We start from the raw sequence: 13,715 nt of genomic DNA on the forward strand, positions 1-13,715 counted from the left end.
TTTAAACATTAACATTGTGCAAATGGAAGAATCGTAGCCTTTCCTGATCGTTGCCGTACAGAGCAGCTAGGCAACGTCTTTATCTAATGTACATTTACCCCAGATACCATCCACTGAATAAAATAAAGCTGGGCTGTTCAAACTTGGCAACTTTAAAACTTGTGGACTTCAATTCCCAGAATTCCCCAGCCAGTTGGATACCCCTGAAATAAAGAATGCACAGGATAGTATATTGACTTTCACAACAAGCCCAAGTTTGTCAGAAAGAAGTTTAAATTTCCATCCTATTTAGGGCCAGCTTTTCTTTATGAAACTTGCTGCTTCTTTATCCCTGTACTTTATTGCACAAATTCTCAAATAATGGATCACAATGCCCTGGGAAGATGCATAGAAATTGGGATGGCGGGCTGAGGGTGATCGGCCATGTTTGCTGTGTTGGTTGCACTCAATGGCACAGATAACACCAAAGCTCCCTTCTGATGACATTTGTCGCAACAGCTCCTGCGGCAGCCCTTAGTTTCAGCTGCATGCTACCCAAGGCCATATGGGACTGAGGCACTTTTGCCTAGTCTGAACTTTCCCTTCTTTTAAGGACACCTCTATCTTGGCTTCTTCCTGAGGGAGGCTTCAGGCCAGGTTTAGTCTGCAGGCCCATTTCAGGCAGCCTAAAAGTGCTAATCTCCCATCAGGAGGCACGGTTCTCATGCATTCCCAGCTGGGTCACTGCCACACCAGACTCCCACTCTGCCTTGTAAATCAAGAGCTGTCTTATCCAGACAGAGCATAAACCATGTTATGCATTCTGCTTTATTCCTAGGCTAAAACCATCAACATCTAACAATAAATAAATTCATACAAATGATTGCTTTTAGGAATCCCAACACTAAAAAGACTGAAAAACCCCTGTTGCATTCTCACACTTGGATAAACACATTTATCAGACAAATTTTATAGAACAGAGACATTTTGAATTTCAGCTGAAGAAACAGAAGTTTTAAGAAGAGAATGATGCCTCGGCAGTGACAGACTTGTTTGGGTTGTAGCTTACAAGTTACATGTAGAAAAAAATACCAAAGCATCTTTCAGATTGATATATGAGTCATACTGGAATTATGAGACCAGTCTTATGACTTGAAATGTTAATATTTGGATTTATTCTTCGGAAGCTTATACCTGAGAATTTCAGAAATGTGTCTTCTACCAAAATGTTTTTCTACACTGAAGATATTAAACTTCTGTTCAAGAAACAGGTCATTCAGTTTACTTCATTGTCATTGCACATGATGAAATTAAATGCTGTCTTCGGTGTACATTACAATTTTACATTCCATATAATTGAAATTGAAAACCCAAGATTGCACTATACTATAGAATTCAATATGGTTATTGCCCTGGGACAGTAGCTGTTTCTCAGCCTGTTTGTCCTTGTTTTTATTATCCTGTACTGTCTGCCAGATGGTAATAGTTCAAAAAAAATGTCCAGGATGAGATGGATCTTTGAGAATGTTTTGAACTTTCTTAAGGCAGAGGGAACTATAAAGCTCTTCCAAAGAGGGGAGAGGACAACCAATGATCCTCTGAGCAATGAAGTTGACCCTCTGGAGTGCTGTCCTATCTGCCACTGTGCAATTGGCAAACCATACACAGAATAATTAATTCATAATAATAATTCAGAATAAGTAGTGCATTTTTGTAAATGTCTAACTATTTATAAAGTGCTTCAAGATGCAATTCATATGCACCAACAGCCTACCACAACTCAGAACGTATTTCTGCAATTACCCTATAGGCATAGATATTTATGAGACCTTACAATCTGACATCCTCATTTACATGCCCCATTAAGTATATATAAATAAGGGAGAATTCCATCTGGCAAACTCTGTTGAGACCATATTTACTATTTGCTTGTAGTATACTATCAATGGCTACAGACGAATGTGATTAACGATACATTGCTAAAAAGGTTATATTTGTAATAATTCACCCAAAGCATTGGTGAAATTCATTTTTTTTTACTACTGGTTCCGTGGCTTGGTTTATTTATTTATTTTATTTATTTATATTTGGTGCTTCTAGACCGCCCCCTCTCCCAGAAGGGACTCGGGGCGGTGTACAGTCCATAGAGAATATCACAAAATACAATAAAAAAGTGAAATATGTACAGTTTGGAGGAGGTTAAAATGCAATTAAAAGAACTGTACAAAGCTAATATAAATATAAGTTTTAAATCCCTAAAACAGACACAACAAATTAAAAAACCCCTAAGATAGCCAGATAATAATACATTTGCCAGGAGGGACAGATTGTAATTATGCCAGGCCTGCTAATTGGAACAGGTGAGTCTTCAATTTTTGCCGGAAGGAGTGGAGGTCAGAAGTGGTTCTAATGTCGGGGGGGAGGTCATTCCAGAGGGTTGGGCCCATCACAGAGAAGGCCCTACTCCTTGGTGTCGCCCGTTGGCATTGCCTAGTGGACGGCACCAGGAGAAGTCCCTCCCTGTGTGAGCGAATTGGCCGCAGGGATGTATGTGGGAGGATGCGATCCCGCAAGTAACTAGGTCCCGTGCCATGGAGCGCTTTAAAGATGGTAATCAGCACCTTGAAACGCACCCGAAAAACCACAGGTAGCCAGTGCAGCTCGCGCAGGAGAGGTGTTACGTGGGAGTACCTTGTACTCCCCATCACAGCCCGCGCGGCTGCGTTCTGAACTAACTGCAGTCTCCGGGCGCGTCCCAAGGGCAGCCCCATGTAGAGAGCGTTGCAGTAATCCAGGCGGGACGTCACCAGCGCATGAGTGACCGTGCGTAGGGCATCCCGGTCCAGTAGGGGGCGCAATTGGCGCACCAGGCGAACCTGGTGGAACGCCCCCCTCGCCACGGCTGCCACATGGTCATCCATTGACAGCCGGGCATCAAGGAGGACGCCCAAATTGCGCGCCCGTTCCACAGGGGGCAATTGTTCGCCCCCTATGGCCAGCGATGGAATCAGCTGGCTGAACCGAGGTGCCGGTAGCCACAGCCACTCGGTCTTGGAGGGGTTGAGTTTAAGTCTGTTGTCCCCCATCCAGACCCCGACGGCTTCCAAGCACCGGGACATCACTTTGACAGCCTCGTTGGGGTGGTTTGGGGTTGAAATATACAGCTGAGTATCATCAGCGTAGAGGTGATACTCAACCCCAAAACCACGGATGATCTCACCCAGCGGCTTCACATATGTGTTGAACAGGAGAGGCGAGAGGACCGACCCCTGTGGCACTCCACAAGTGAGTGGCCTCGGGGTCGACCTCTGGTGGGCGTGGCAGGGGAAGGATACTACAAAATCTCCATCCCACCCTACTCTGGGGCCAGCCACAAGTGGCATTTTCCGGTTCTCCAAACTACTCAAAATTTCCGCTACCGGTTCTCCAGAACCTGCCAGAACCTGCTGGATTTCACCCCCGCCCCAAAGCTATAAGATACAAACCATACATGCATTCCCCTTGGAATGAAACACAGTCAAGATAACTGCAATGTACATAGACTGTAACTTTGAAAAATAATAATAAAGTGATGTAACAAACAGAAAAATTGTTGTAATCCTCATGATTCAAATTAAAGACGATGCTAATTAGAGCTTGGAACATAAACTGCTCAAAATATGACACTGCGAAGAATGGAAGTACGGAGAATTTTATATGTTGATTTCTTTTCAATACTGAAAGTAGATTGACTAACAGTATTCTTAAAAGTAAAAATATATGCCAATTTACAATTCAATACAATAGTAGAGTTGGAAGGGACCTTGGAGGTCTTCTAGTCCAACCCCCTACCTAGGCAGGAAACCCTATACCATTTCAGACAGATGGCTATCCAACATCGTCTTAAAGACTTCCAGTGTTGGGGCATTCACAACTTCTGGAGGCAAGCTGTTCCACTGATTAATTGTTCTAACTGCCAGGAAGTTTCTCCTCAGTTTTAAGTTGCTTCTCTCCTAGATTAGTTTCCACCCATTGCTTCTTGTTCTACCCTCAGGTGCCTTGGAGAATAGTTTGACTCCCTCTTTGATTTGATTCCTTTGTAGTCAATTTTTATTATAAAATAATAAAATTTGTAGAAAATGTTGAAATTTGTAATGATTAGGATTTGAGGGCAGAATGGTTTTACAAGGAGCTGTTATTACCATAAAATGGAAGATATTATCTCATATTCTCCTGGATTATTGCCAGCTTCTCCATTGACTCTGCTAGTCAGAAGTCAATTGTAAAGCACACAAATGGTGACCATGTGACTCTGGGATACTGCAACAGTCATAAAAGCCCACCAGTCACGAAATGTCCAAATCTTGATCATGTAACTGCAGGGATGCTTCAACAGCTGTAAGTCCCAGGATCAGTCATAAAGATACTTTTTCAGTGCATCAATCATAAGTCTGAATGATTGCTAAACAGAGCAGTCATTAAGTGAGGATTACCCGTATTTAAGCAATTTGCATTTGGTAGTTATTTTCCATGCCATCGAAATAACACCACTGTGCACCACTGGTAGACAAAGTTTGCATAAAATAAGTTTCAAGTTTAATTTTTAATAAGTCAGTTTAAACAAATATTCAGTAGTATGATTTAAAAATACCTGACACTATTACGCAGTCAGAAATAATGGGAATAATGAATCAATGGCTTGGTGATAATCCTAGTGAGGTAAGTTCGTTGACTATAAGGCTGTTTGATGCATTTAAAGTGGTTGCACACCAACACATTACTAGACACACACATCACCTACCTTGGCAATATATATTCTTCCCACTTTTGAAAAACCAGGGTTTAGGTCTTCAGCCTATAAGACAAGCAAAAAGAAAATAAGGAGAGCTAAAATCATCACTAAAAATATGTTAGGCTTTCAAATACTTCCGATATACATCTCTTATGATTTAATTTCCTTTCCCTATATATCAAATACAAAGTGTGAGTAGTATAGTACCATTTCAGAAGTGGAAATCAGTAGGCTCGTTGCAGTAGAAAAGAAAGACCTTGTACATTTTCATTTGTGTCATACCAATTTTGAAGTGCCACCAAACTCTATCTGGCAAAACCACATCATTGTAGAGACACAAATGAGCAACGTATCAGCTGATGTGCACAGAAATACATTATTTGCTATGGACTTCCAAAGAGGAATGTAGAACTAGCAGATTTGCAAGTGAGTGGAGAAAACTACCATGGGAAAGACCAAAGAAATGGCAAGTAGACCAGTCCTATGGAACCTCTCCAGATTAGGAGAGGATGGGAGATTACCCACATATGCACCAGATGGCTGCTCCTCATGAGGAGACTGTAGGAGCTTGAGTGCTGGGAGATGAAGAGATTCGCCATCGTGCTAACGATTATGGCAGAGCCTTTTTTTAAAGTGGTTTCTGGACTTGCTAACCTCTCTTCCTAAATGCTTTTGGAAATTACAGATTTAATTATCTTAAGGCTAATAAAGATCTTCAAAATGAGTTTGAAAAGCCACCTGGTGAATTTCCCCTCATTCTTGAATAAAAGAAAAAATAACCATAAGGTTAATAATTTAAAGACTTGGAAATAAATGGCAAAAAAATAGATTTTGATCTAATTAAGTTATAAACAAACTAGGGATTAGATAAAACTGGACTATTTGGATTTTCACTCTAAAATTTTAGAAATAATTATATAAATAAATAGTCTTTCGTGTGAACTACAATTGTTTCATTTATTCTAAATCATCTCAGAAATTGCTCCCTAGAGGGCACTTTAAGATTCCAAGCAGAAAAGGGGGGAAAAAACCAACTTGCTATTTATTTTTGGTTAATGCTAGAATTTTAAAAAATAACACAAAACATTATGACATTTGAAATACTGCAAGATTTGGTTTGTTTGACCAAACCAAATAAGGCTAAAATCAGACATGTTTCTATTCATCTCCGGTAACCCTCTATAGATATTTTGCTAACACCAGGACTGAACATTTGATGATTTATGGATTTGGATATGAATAAGGAATAGGATATGGGAAGAAGAGATATTTGTTTGCAACCTTTCAGGGGCAGAAGTGTTATTTGTTTATACCTGTTTTGATGAAGATTGGAATTCACCTTTTAAAAATATTTATTTTTCTCATTTACTTTTTCTTTCCTTGCATATGTTATTCTTTTTTTTCTGAATTTAGTCAGAAAAGCCTTTTCTTACCATTTGTTTTATATGTTTTGTTTTACAATTGTAATCAATAAATAAAAGAAATATGGTACATATTGCTTGCGAATTTTTGTTATGTATTACTTGCATGGTACATTCATTTAAATGCTGCCAAACCCTTCAGTTGTAAGATCCTCTGTGTCCTGTCTATGAAGTATAACTTCAATAATTAAACAAAACATGCTATGGAAAAGAAAAGAAAAAATGAAAGGAGACCTAGGATAAATAATGGGCTTTAAGAAATGAGCCTAAGAAAGCAGAGGAATGCAAAAAGATCAGCCAGAAAAACATTTCAAGCAATAGACAACAGAAAAGAAAAAGAAACTCAGATATAAAGAGCAATAACCATAATAGAGGCTCTCGTAGTCTACACAGAAAGTATATATAAGGCTCTAGAGAGGTTTGAAAGTAAATAAGGAGTGATACAGCAACCAATGCAGCAAATTACAATCAGCTAAATTTTGGCAATGTCATTAAAAAAGAAAGAATGAAGATCTAGATAAAATGTAAACATGAATCCATTCAATCCAAAGATTAACTAATTTACAGTTATCTACAACACCTACAATTTAAGAGCTTTGACTGAATTCGTCTGAGTACCTTGAAAATAAAAAAATAAGAGATAGAACAAATATTACAAGAGTTGACTTTTCTAAGCCTTTCACTAGGCCTTACTGACTACTAGAACAAAATATTTCAACTGGTCAATACGTCATAACGTGAAATACCTGAAGTTAAAGTTATGCACATCTGAATCAAGTTATTTACGCACAGAGCAGTGTCATGCCTTATCTTACCTTTGTTCACATATGCCTAGCACTCACATATAATGAGCCAATGATTGTCACTGGCGCAGAATGACAAGGTCCAACTTTAGTACCTTTTACTTAACACTTCTGCAAGACTATTGTAACTAATCAGTTTGAGTTTTGTTCAATCTAAATACCTTTAAGAAGTTTTCCAGTGCATCTTGGACAGTGGCTAAGGGAGGTTCTTCATATAAAGCAGAAGCAGTTTTCCTTTCCAGCCATCCCAAATGAGCAACCTACAGAAAAACAATTAAGTAAATTTCATAAAACTTGGCAAGCAACCTAGTTCACTTTTATTTAGCAGAGGGTTCCTCATGAAATCAAGGAACACGATTTGCATATTTTTTTATCCTCAAAAAATTCTAAAAGTGATGGCAAGTTTGTTTGGAAGTATGCCTGCACATTTAACAAAGTGTTCAAAGTATTTCTTTAAGCCATATATTTCTTTAAATGCACAGGGGTAGATACCTATGTCTCAACACTTAACAAGAATTGCCACATGTGTAAGAATGGATTGGATCACTACTTCCTCCTGCTAACAATATTTTGTTCAAGAGGTTAAATATCAAGACTACCTTTCCTTCTCTAACATATTATATAGCAAATATGTGGGCAATATATGCTCCTTTTAATCAAACTTAAAGTAATACTTAAATTTTGCTTTTTATACGCATGTCCAGAACTGAAAATGACAGTAGTGGTTTTCATGTTTTTGTTTCTTTGAACAATATAAAGAAGATGATATGCTTTTATGTAATAAATGCCATATTTATATGCAATAAAAGGGCAGAAGAAAAATGCATGTAAAGGATTTTGCAAATACACTGCATGCAAAAGCTCTGGAGTTCTCTGTAAGATCCTAATCATATCCATATGTTCTCAAAAGCCGTAAAGAGTATTTAAAAAAAAATTAAACAATCAAAACATTGAAGCTCGAAACTGTCTAGGATTTTTGCCTTCTCATCGCTTGAAAGACATGCTTTCATCAAATATTGCTTTACTCTTTTTGCATTTAATTAGCAAAAAAAGAGAGAGAAAATAGTAATCAATTATCAGAAATATTGCTAATTCAGAATGCACAAGTAATACATAGGAATAAAAAGTACTACAAACCATCCAGTGGCAAAAAAAAAAAAACCCACACCATCCTACTTTCACAAACATTTTTTCAATTCTTAAACACTGCAAATAATAATTACTAAAATGTTTATCGGAAGTGGCTGCTTATAGCCTAACATCAATTTCAACACATACTCACAATATAAAAAATGTACTATACAATTCATATAAAGTAAATATTGGTCGAAAATCAAGCAATCAAGATGAGTAGAAATAGTGCATCCTTTCATTATATATCTCACCATCATTTGACATATTTGATTTTTATCTGCTTGTAAAATTAATATTGTATTTGGGTAATACATTTATTTGCATATAACTATATTTCACTCATATTTATGTAGATTTGTGCTTTGTTCAGAATATGCATTTCGCTCTTAAACTTGCTTAATCAACAAACTTTAAATCATTTATTATTACTGAGTGAAGCATGTTTTTGCCAACAATTCATATTTTATTTAAAATTTTAAAGTGATTTAGATGTTTTTTGAACCCTGAACATTGACAGATTATGAGACAAGTATGTGTTAATGTGTTATCATTAGGAAGCATTGAACATTCATACTTGCACATTGCAAAGGCTGCAATTTAACTTTTCTTCAACTGTTTGCTGTGATGCACCACTTTAGTGTCGCATCACATAGCCAATTACAAGACAAAGAATTTTTTTTTTAAAAGACTCTACATGATGGTTTTTCCTTGATATGCCAAAACTAGGTTGCATAGTTTGTGACATTGATGCACTATTGCAGCAGAACTACCCATATCTATAACATGGCAAATTCAAATGATTGAACCCTCAATGAAACTGAGCACTTCTGTGATAATTCTATCAGTAGCTAACCATTGATTACCAATTCCAGACATTTAAATACGAAACTTCCCTAGGGTATTCAATCTTTTATTTTCTGCATATAGGCAAAATTATTTAGTATGACGCTCCGGATTAAAAAAACAAAAAAACATAAAGATGAAAACAACCTACCTGGTAACACCACCGACCTAAGAGATAATAAGATATGGGATCATCTGGTTTCAGAGCAATGGCTTTATCAATATGTTTCTAAAGAAAAAGCAAAACAAAACCACACAGGCAAAAGAGTTGTTTCATTTGCATTAAATTAGGAAATAACATTCAAAAGCTGAAATTCAGTTCAAGCATTCAAGAATTTCAAGCAGAAGTAGCTATTAAATTAAAGCAATAGTTCTAGAAAATATAGCACTATAGCACTTGCTAATGCCCTAGTCTACACTGAAGATGAAATACAAACATTTTTCTCAAATTGTATTTTATAATCCCTTAGAGAAAAGAAGGTATTTTCAGACTTCCAGGGAAAAATTAGTGGACTGAAGAAGGCTCCATGAATAGTAGAGCTTAAAGCTGGGTCAGAATGAAGAGTTGTCAAGTAGACTGTCTCTTTCTTCAATAATTTCTTTCCAAACAAAGAGTGCTCCAGATAGCCCATTCTATTGCCTTATCCATAGCTATCTGATTCACACATACATATAACTTTCACATATGTGCATTTGGGGCAAGACAAGAACAGGTGGAATGGATGTCAAGAGTTTTTTGATGTAAAATATTGACAAATCATCACATACATTAATTTTTCAAGTGAAGCATGATTATAATCAATCAGTAATATTTGCAACTCATTCTTATTCCACTATTGGAGTCTTTCTTACAACTCCTCCCCCCCCCCCCCCCCAAGCTTTGGTCAAGATGTACTCTCACTTTCTTCCCTGCAGAAAAAAGCCCCTTGAATTATGGAGTAAAAAAATCTTTTGAATATACAAAAGGGGGTCCTACCTACCTTAAAGGCATGACCAGCTTGAATGCGCTTTTGTATGCTTTCATACTCTGAACACTGACCACACAGAATAGCATACCTAGAAATTACAACAAACTTCATCATTAGTACAGTTATGGTTTTGTATTTATTTTTTCTGGTATAGAGATGAAGTACTTAATCTAAACCTAATATCCTCTCTTCAGAAATAGAGACATCCTATTATTTTGATAGATGGACACCAGTCACTAAAATGTAAGGTTACTACAATTTCCTCAGTTAGGAAAAAGAATATAGCAGAAAATTGGTAGTAGTAGTTACATTACATGCAACCTTCCATGTTTGTTTATTTATTTGTTGAATTTTTATGCCACCCATCTCCCTTTTAAAGTGACTCTTTACATGTTATAGAATAGAATGACCGTTGGCTTACCTGAATGGTCGTTCTCTAGGTGCTGCGGGAGTGTCCAAGCACGGGTTAACTTCAGCTTGCTGCCTAAGGACTGAGTTCAAGATTCTTGTAGCTCCGCCTCTTGCTCCCCTCAGAGGCTCAGTTTTAAAAAACGAAGATAAGTCCAAGTGACTTGCATATGGCGATGATCCATGTCCCAAATGATGGAAGGGACCCCGCGGCCACCTTCAGCGCCTAGAGAACGCAGCGCCTAGAGAACGACCATTCAGGTAAGCCAACGGTCATTCTCCTAGGCGCTGCTTAGCGTGTCCAAGCAGGGACATGCCAAAGCTATGCCGTCCCAGGGAGGGAAGAAGAATTGTCCAATGCCGCGGGGTTCGCGATGACTCTTTGTAAAACTCTTCTTTCAAATGATGCCTCCGCCGAGGAAAAAAGGTCAAGTCTGTAATTTTTTATGAATGGAGATGGGCTCGACCATGTAGTGGCCTGACATATCGCTTCAATAGGCGCTTGAGTGGCCCATGCAGCCGAAGTTGCGGTGCTTCTCATTGAGTGAGCTCTAATGCGAGAAGAGAACGGCCTACCTTGTTGTTCAAAGGCCAGCTGGATATACGCCCTTATCCAGTGACCTATGGTGGAAGAGGTGACCTTCTTGCCCATGGATGCGGGTTGGAAGGACGCAAAGAACGCTTCCGATTTGCGGAAGGGAGCTGTCCGTTTCATGTAAATACGTACCGCCCAACGCACATCAAGCTTATGCCACCCGTGCTCCCTTGGGTGTCTGGGGCGTGGGCAAAAGTCCGGGAGAACCACTTCTTGTGATCTGTGGAACATACTGTTGACCTTCTTGCTAGGATTTGCAGTGGCAATAGGTAATTTAGAGGCCAACTGCAGCATGCCATCTGAAATGCCCTGTGAGATAGCACGCGCCACCACATCTTGCATGGCTTTAGACAATTGTGGTTCCTGCATCTGAGGTGGGTCTGGGTCGGCCACAGAGTGGGCCAGAGATCGCTCCCCTGCAAAGGAGTCTGCCTCATCAAGGGAATCCTCAGCCAGGGAGTGGCTGGGGGAGCCAAGGGAAGCCCTGGATGGGTTGGGTGAGAACCCAAAATCCCCCTCCTCCTGCAGAGAAGGGGATTCCCCTCGCTGGGGGGTGGGTAGGGAAGGACCTGCTCCCTGCTCCCTGGGGGTGGGTGCTATAGGCTGCTGCTGCTGCGCTGACTGAGCCTTCTGGAACTACTTCTCAAGGGCCTTTTGGCATCTTTCAGCCATTTTTTCATCAGCCTTAGTGGGCCTTTTGCCCTTAGCTGGACACGCCACCCCATCACCTTTGGCAGCAGGGTTGGGCCTGCTGTGCTTACTGGCTGTGGGACCAGCCTGATGATCCACTTGCTTCTCCATATATGCTGGTTGAAGAGCTGTGATGGCTGGCTGGAGTACTGCGAAGGAGGCTGTGGCCTGCTGCGCATGGAAAGTCTTTGTGGAGGAACACGCCACACGAGGCCTCAGGAACCGAATGCAAGTGGGGGCTGGCAAATGGCGCCGGTTGAGGGAGACCGGGTGCCTGCAGATCTGCGCTGTCAGGGCAAGGGTGAATGGTCTGGCAATGACCAAAAGAACCCCTGCAGCTGCTTGGGAAATCCGGAAGGGAAGGAGCCTGCCTGGAAGCCCGGAGCAAGGCCCGAAGTTAAGGATCCCCTCCGCGGCGATCTGCGGTGAGAGCAGGCTGCGCGGCAAAGGCAGAAGCCCTGGAGAAAAGCACGCCAATTTTGAAAACAAAATGGCGGCCCCGCGCGCGCTTAATAATAATAATAATAATAAATTTGGATTTATTAGCCGCTCCCTTTCCAAGTAGGACTCGGGGCGGCGTACAATGGAGCATATAACATGAAACATATATAACAACACCAAACGTACATACATATACAACACACATACATACACGGAGGAGGAAGCAAGTTACATCAATAGACAGTTAAAAATCTGCTTTAAAATACCCCAATTGTAAAAACCCAATAAAATTAATATTTAAGAACAATTTAAAAAACAGTTTGGAGGAATGGGAAAATTACGATTGCGATTGAGCCAGGCCGGATAATTGAAAGAGGTGGGTCTTCAGCTGTACACGGAAGGAGCGGAGATCGGAAATCATCCTGATGTCACGGGGGAGGTCATTCCATAGGGCTGGGCCCATCACAGAGAAGGCTCTGCTCCTGGGTGTCGCCCCCCGGCACTGTTTGGCGGACGGCACCCGGAGAAGTCCCTCTCTGTGTGAGCGAATTGGTCGTAGGGATGTGTGGGGCAGGATGCGATCCTGCATATAACTAGGCCCTGTGCCATGGAGCGCTTTAAAGATCATAATCAAAACCTTGAAACGCACTCGGTAGACCACAGGCAGCCAGTGCAGCTCGCGCAGGAGAGGTGTTACAGGGGAGTATCTAGTCCTCCCCATAATCACCCGCGCGGCCGCGTTCTGGACCAATTGTAGTCTCCGAGTGCATCTCAAGGGAAGCCCCATGTAGAGAGCATTGCAGTAATCCAGGCGAGACGTCACTAGCGCATGGGTGACTGTGCGTAGGGCATCCCGGTCCAATAAGGGGCGCAATTGGCGCATCAGGCGAACCTGATGGAACGCCCCCCTTGCCACGGCTGTTACATGGTTATCCATGGACAGCCGGGTATCCAGGAGGACGCCCAAATTGCGCACCTGTTCCATGGGGGCTAGTTGGACGCCCCCGATGGCCAGAGATGGAAGCACCTGGTTGAACCGGGAGGCCGGAAGCCACAGCCACTCCGTCTTGGAAGGGTTGAGTTTTAGTCGGTTGCCATCCATCCAGACCCGTACGGCCTCCAGACACCGGGACATCATTTCGACGGCCTCATTGGGGTGGTTCGGAGTGGAAATGTATAGCTGAGTATCATCATTAAGCCTGGAGTGACACCGGGGGCAGCCTGAGGAGCCTAAGGCTCTGCGCTGGGGACCGCCAAACGAACCCCCTGCGGTGCGGTTGCGATCGCTATGGTGAGAGCAGGCCACGCTCCAGGCAGCCTGCCTCGCACGTTCAAATCCGTGGAAAAATAACGGAGAAGGCAAGGAAAAAAAAATACCTAGGAGCTGGCTAAACTACACAAACTAATTTTAATGGAGCTATACTACACTATCTAGAGGGTCCAGCCTGCTGCACAAGGACTGGATCTCCCCAAAAAGCATCCTGTAGGGCGACTGAGTTTTTTAAAACTGAGCCTCTGAGGGGAGAAAGAGGCGGAGCTACAAGAATCTTGAACTCAAGTCCTTGGGCAGCAAGATGAAGTTAACCCGTGCTTGGACATTCCAAGCAGCGCCTAGGAGAAAAAAAGAATTAAAATTCTAAAACATTAAAACTATCCAGATTA

The 13,715-nt window shown here is 41.1% G+C and overlaps 1 protein-coding gene across 1 annotated transcript in view; it reads right to left on the bottom strand.

Moving 5' to 3' along the window:
• Window positions 1-13,715, bottom strand: part of RMDN3 (regulator of microtubule dynamics 3) — a 36,556-nt gene that overhangs the window by 6,973 nt on the left and 15,868 nt on the right. Inside the window, exons 8-11 of the mRNA XM_081937061.1 lie at window positions 9,932-10,007; window positions 9,103-9,180; window positions 7,136-7,234; window positions 4,760-4,813 (exon numbers count right to left, since the gene is read on the bottom strand). Of these exons, the coding sequence (XP_081793187.1) occupies window positions 4,760-4,813; window positions 7,136-7,234; window positions 9,103-9,180; window positions 9,932-10,007 (307 nt within the window). The remainder of the gene's footprint in view (window positions 1-4,759; window positions 4,814-7,135; window positions 7,235-9,102; window positions 9,181-9,931; window positions 10,008-13,715) is intronic.

This window comes from Natrix helvetica (genome assembly GCF_964273705.1).
Source record: "Natrix helvetica genome assembly, chromosome: 1".
Lineage (NCBI taxonomy): Eukaryota > Metazoa > Chordata > Lepidosauria > Squamata > Natricidae > Natrix > Natrix helvetica.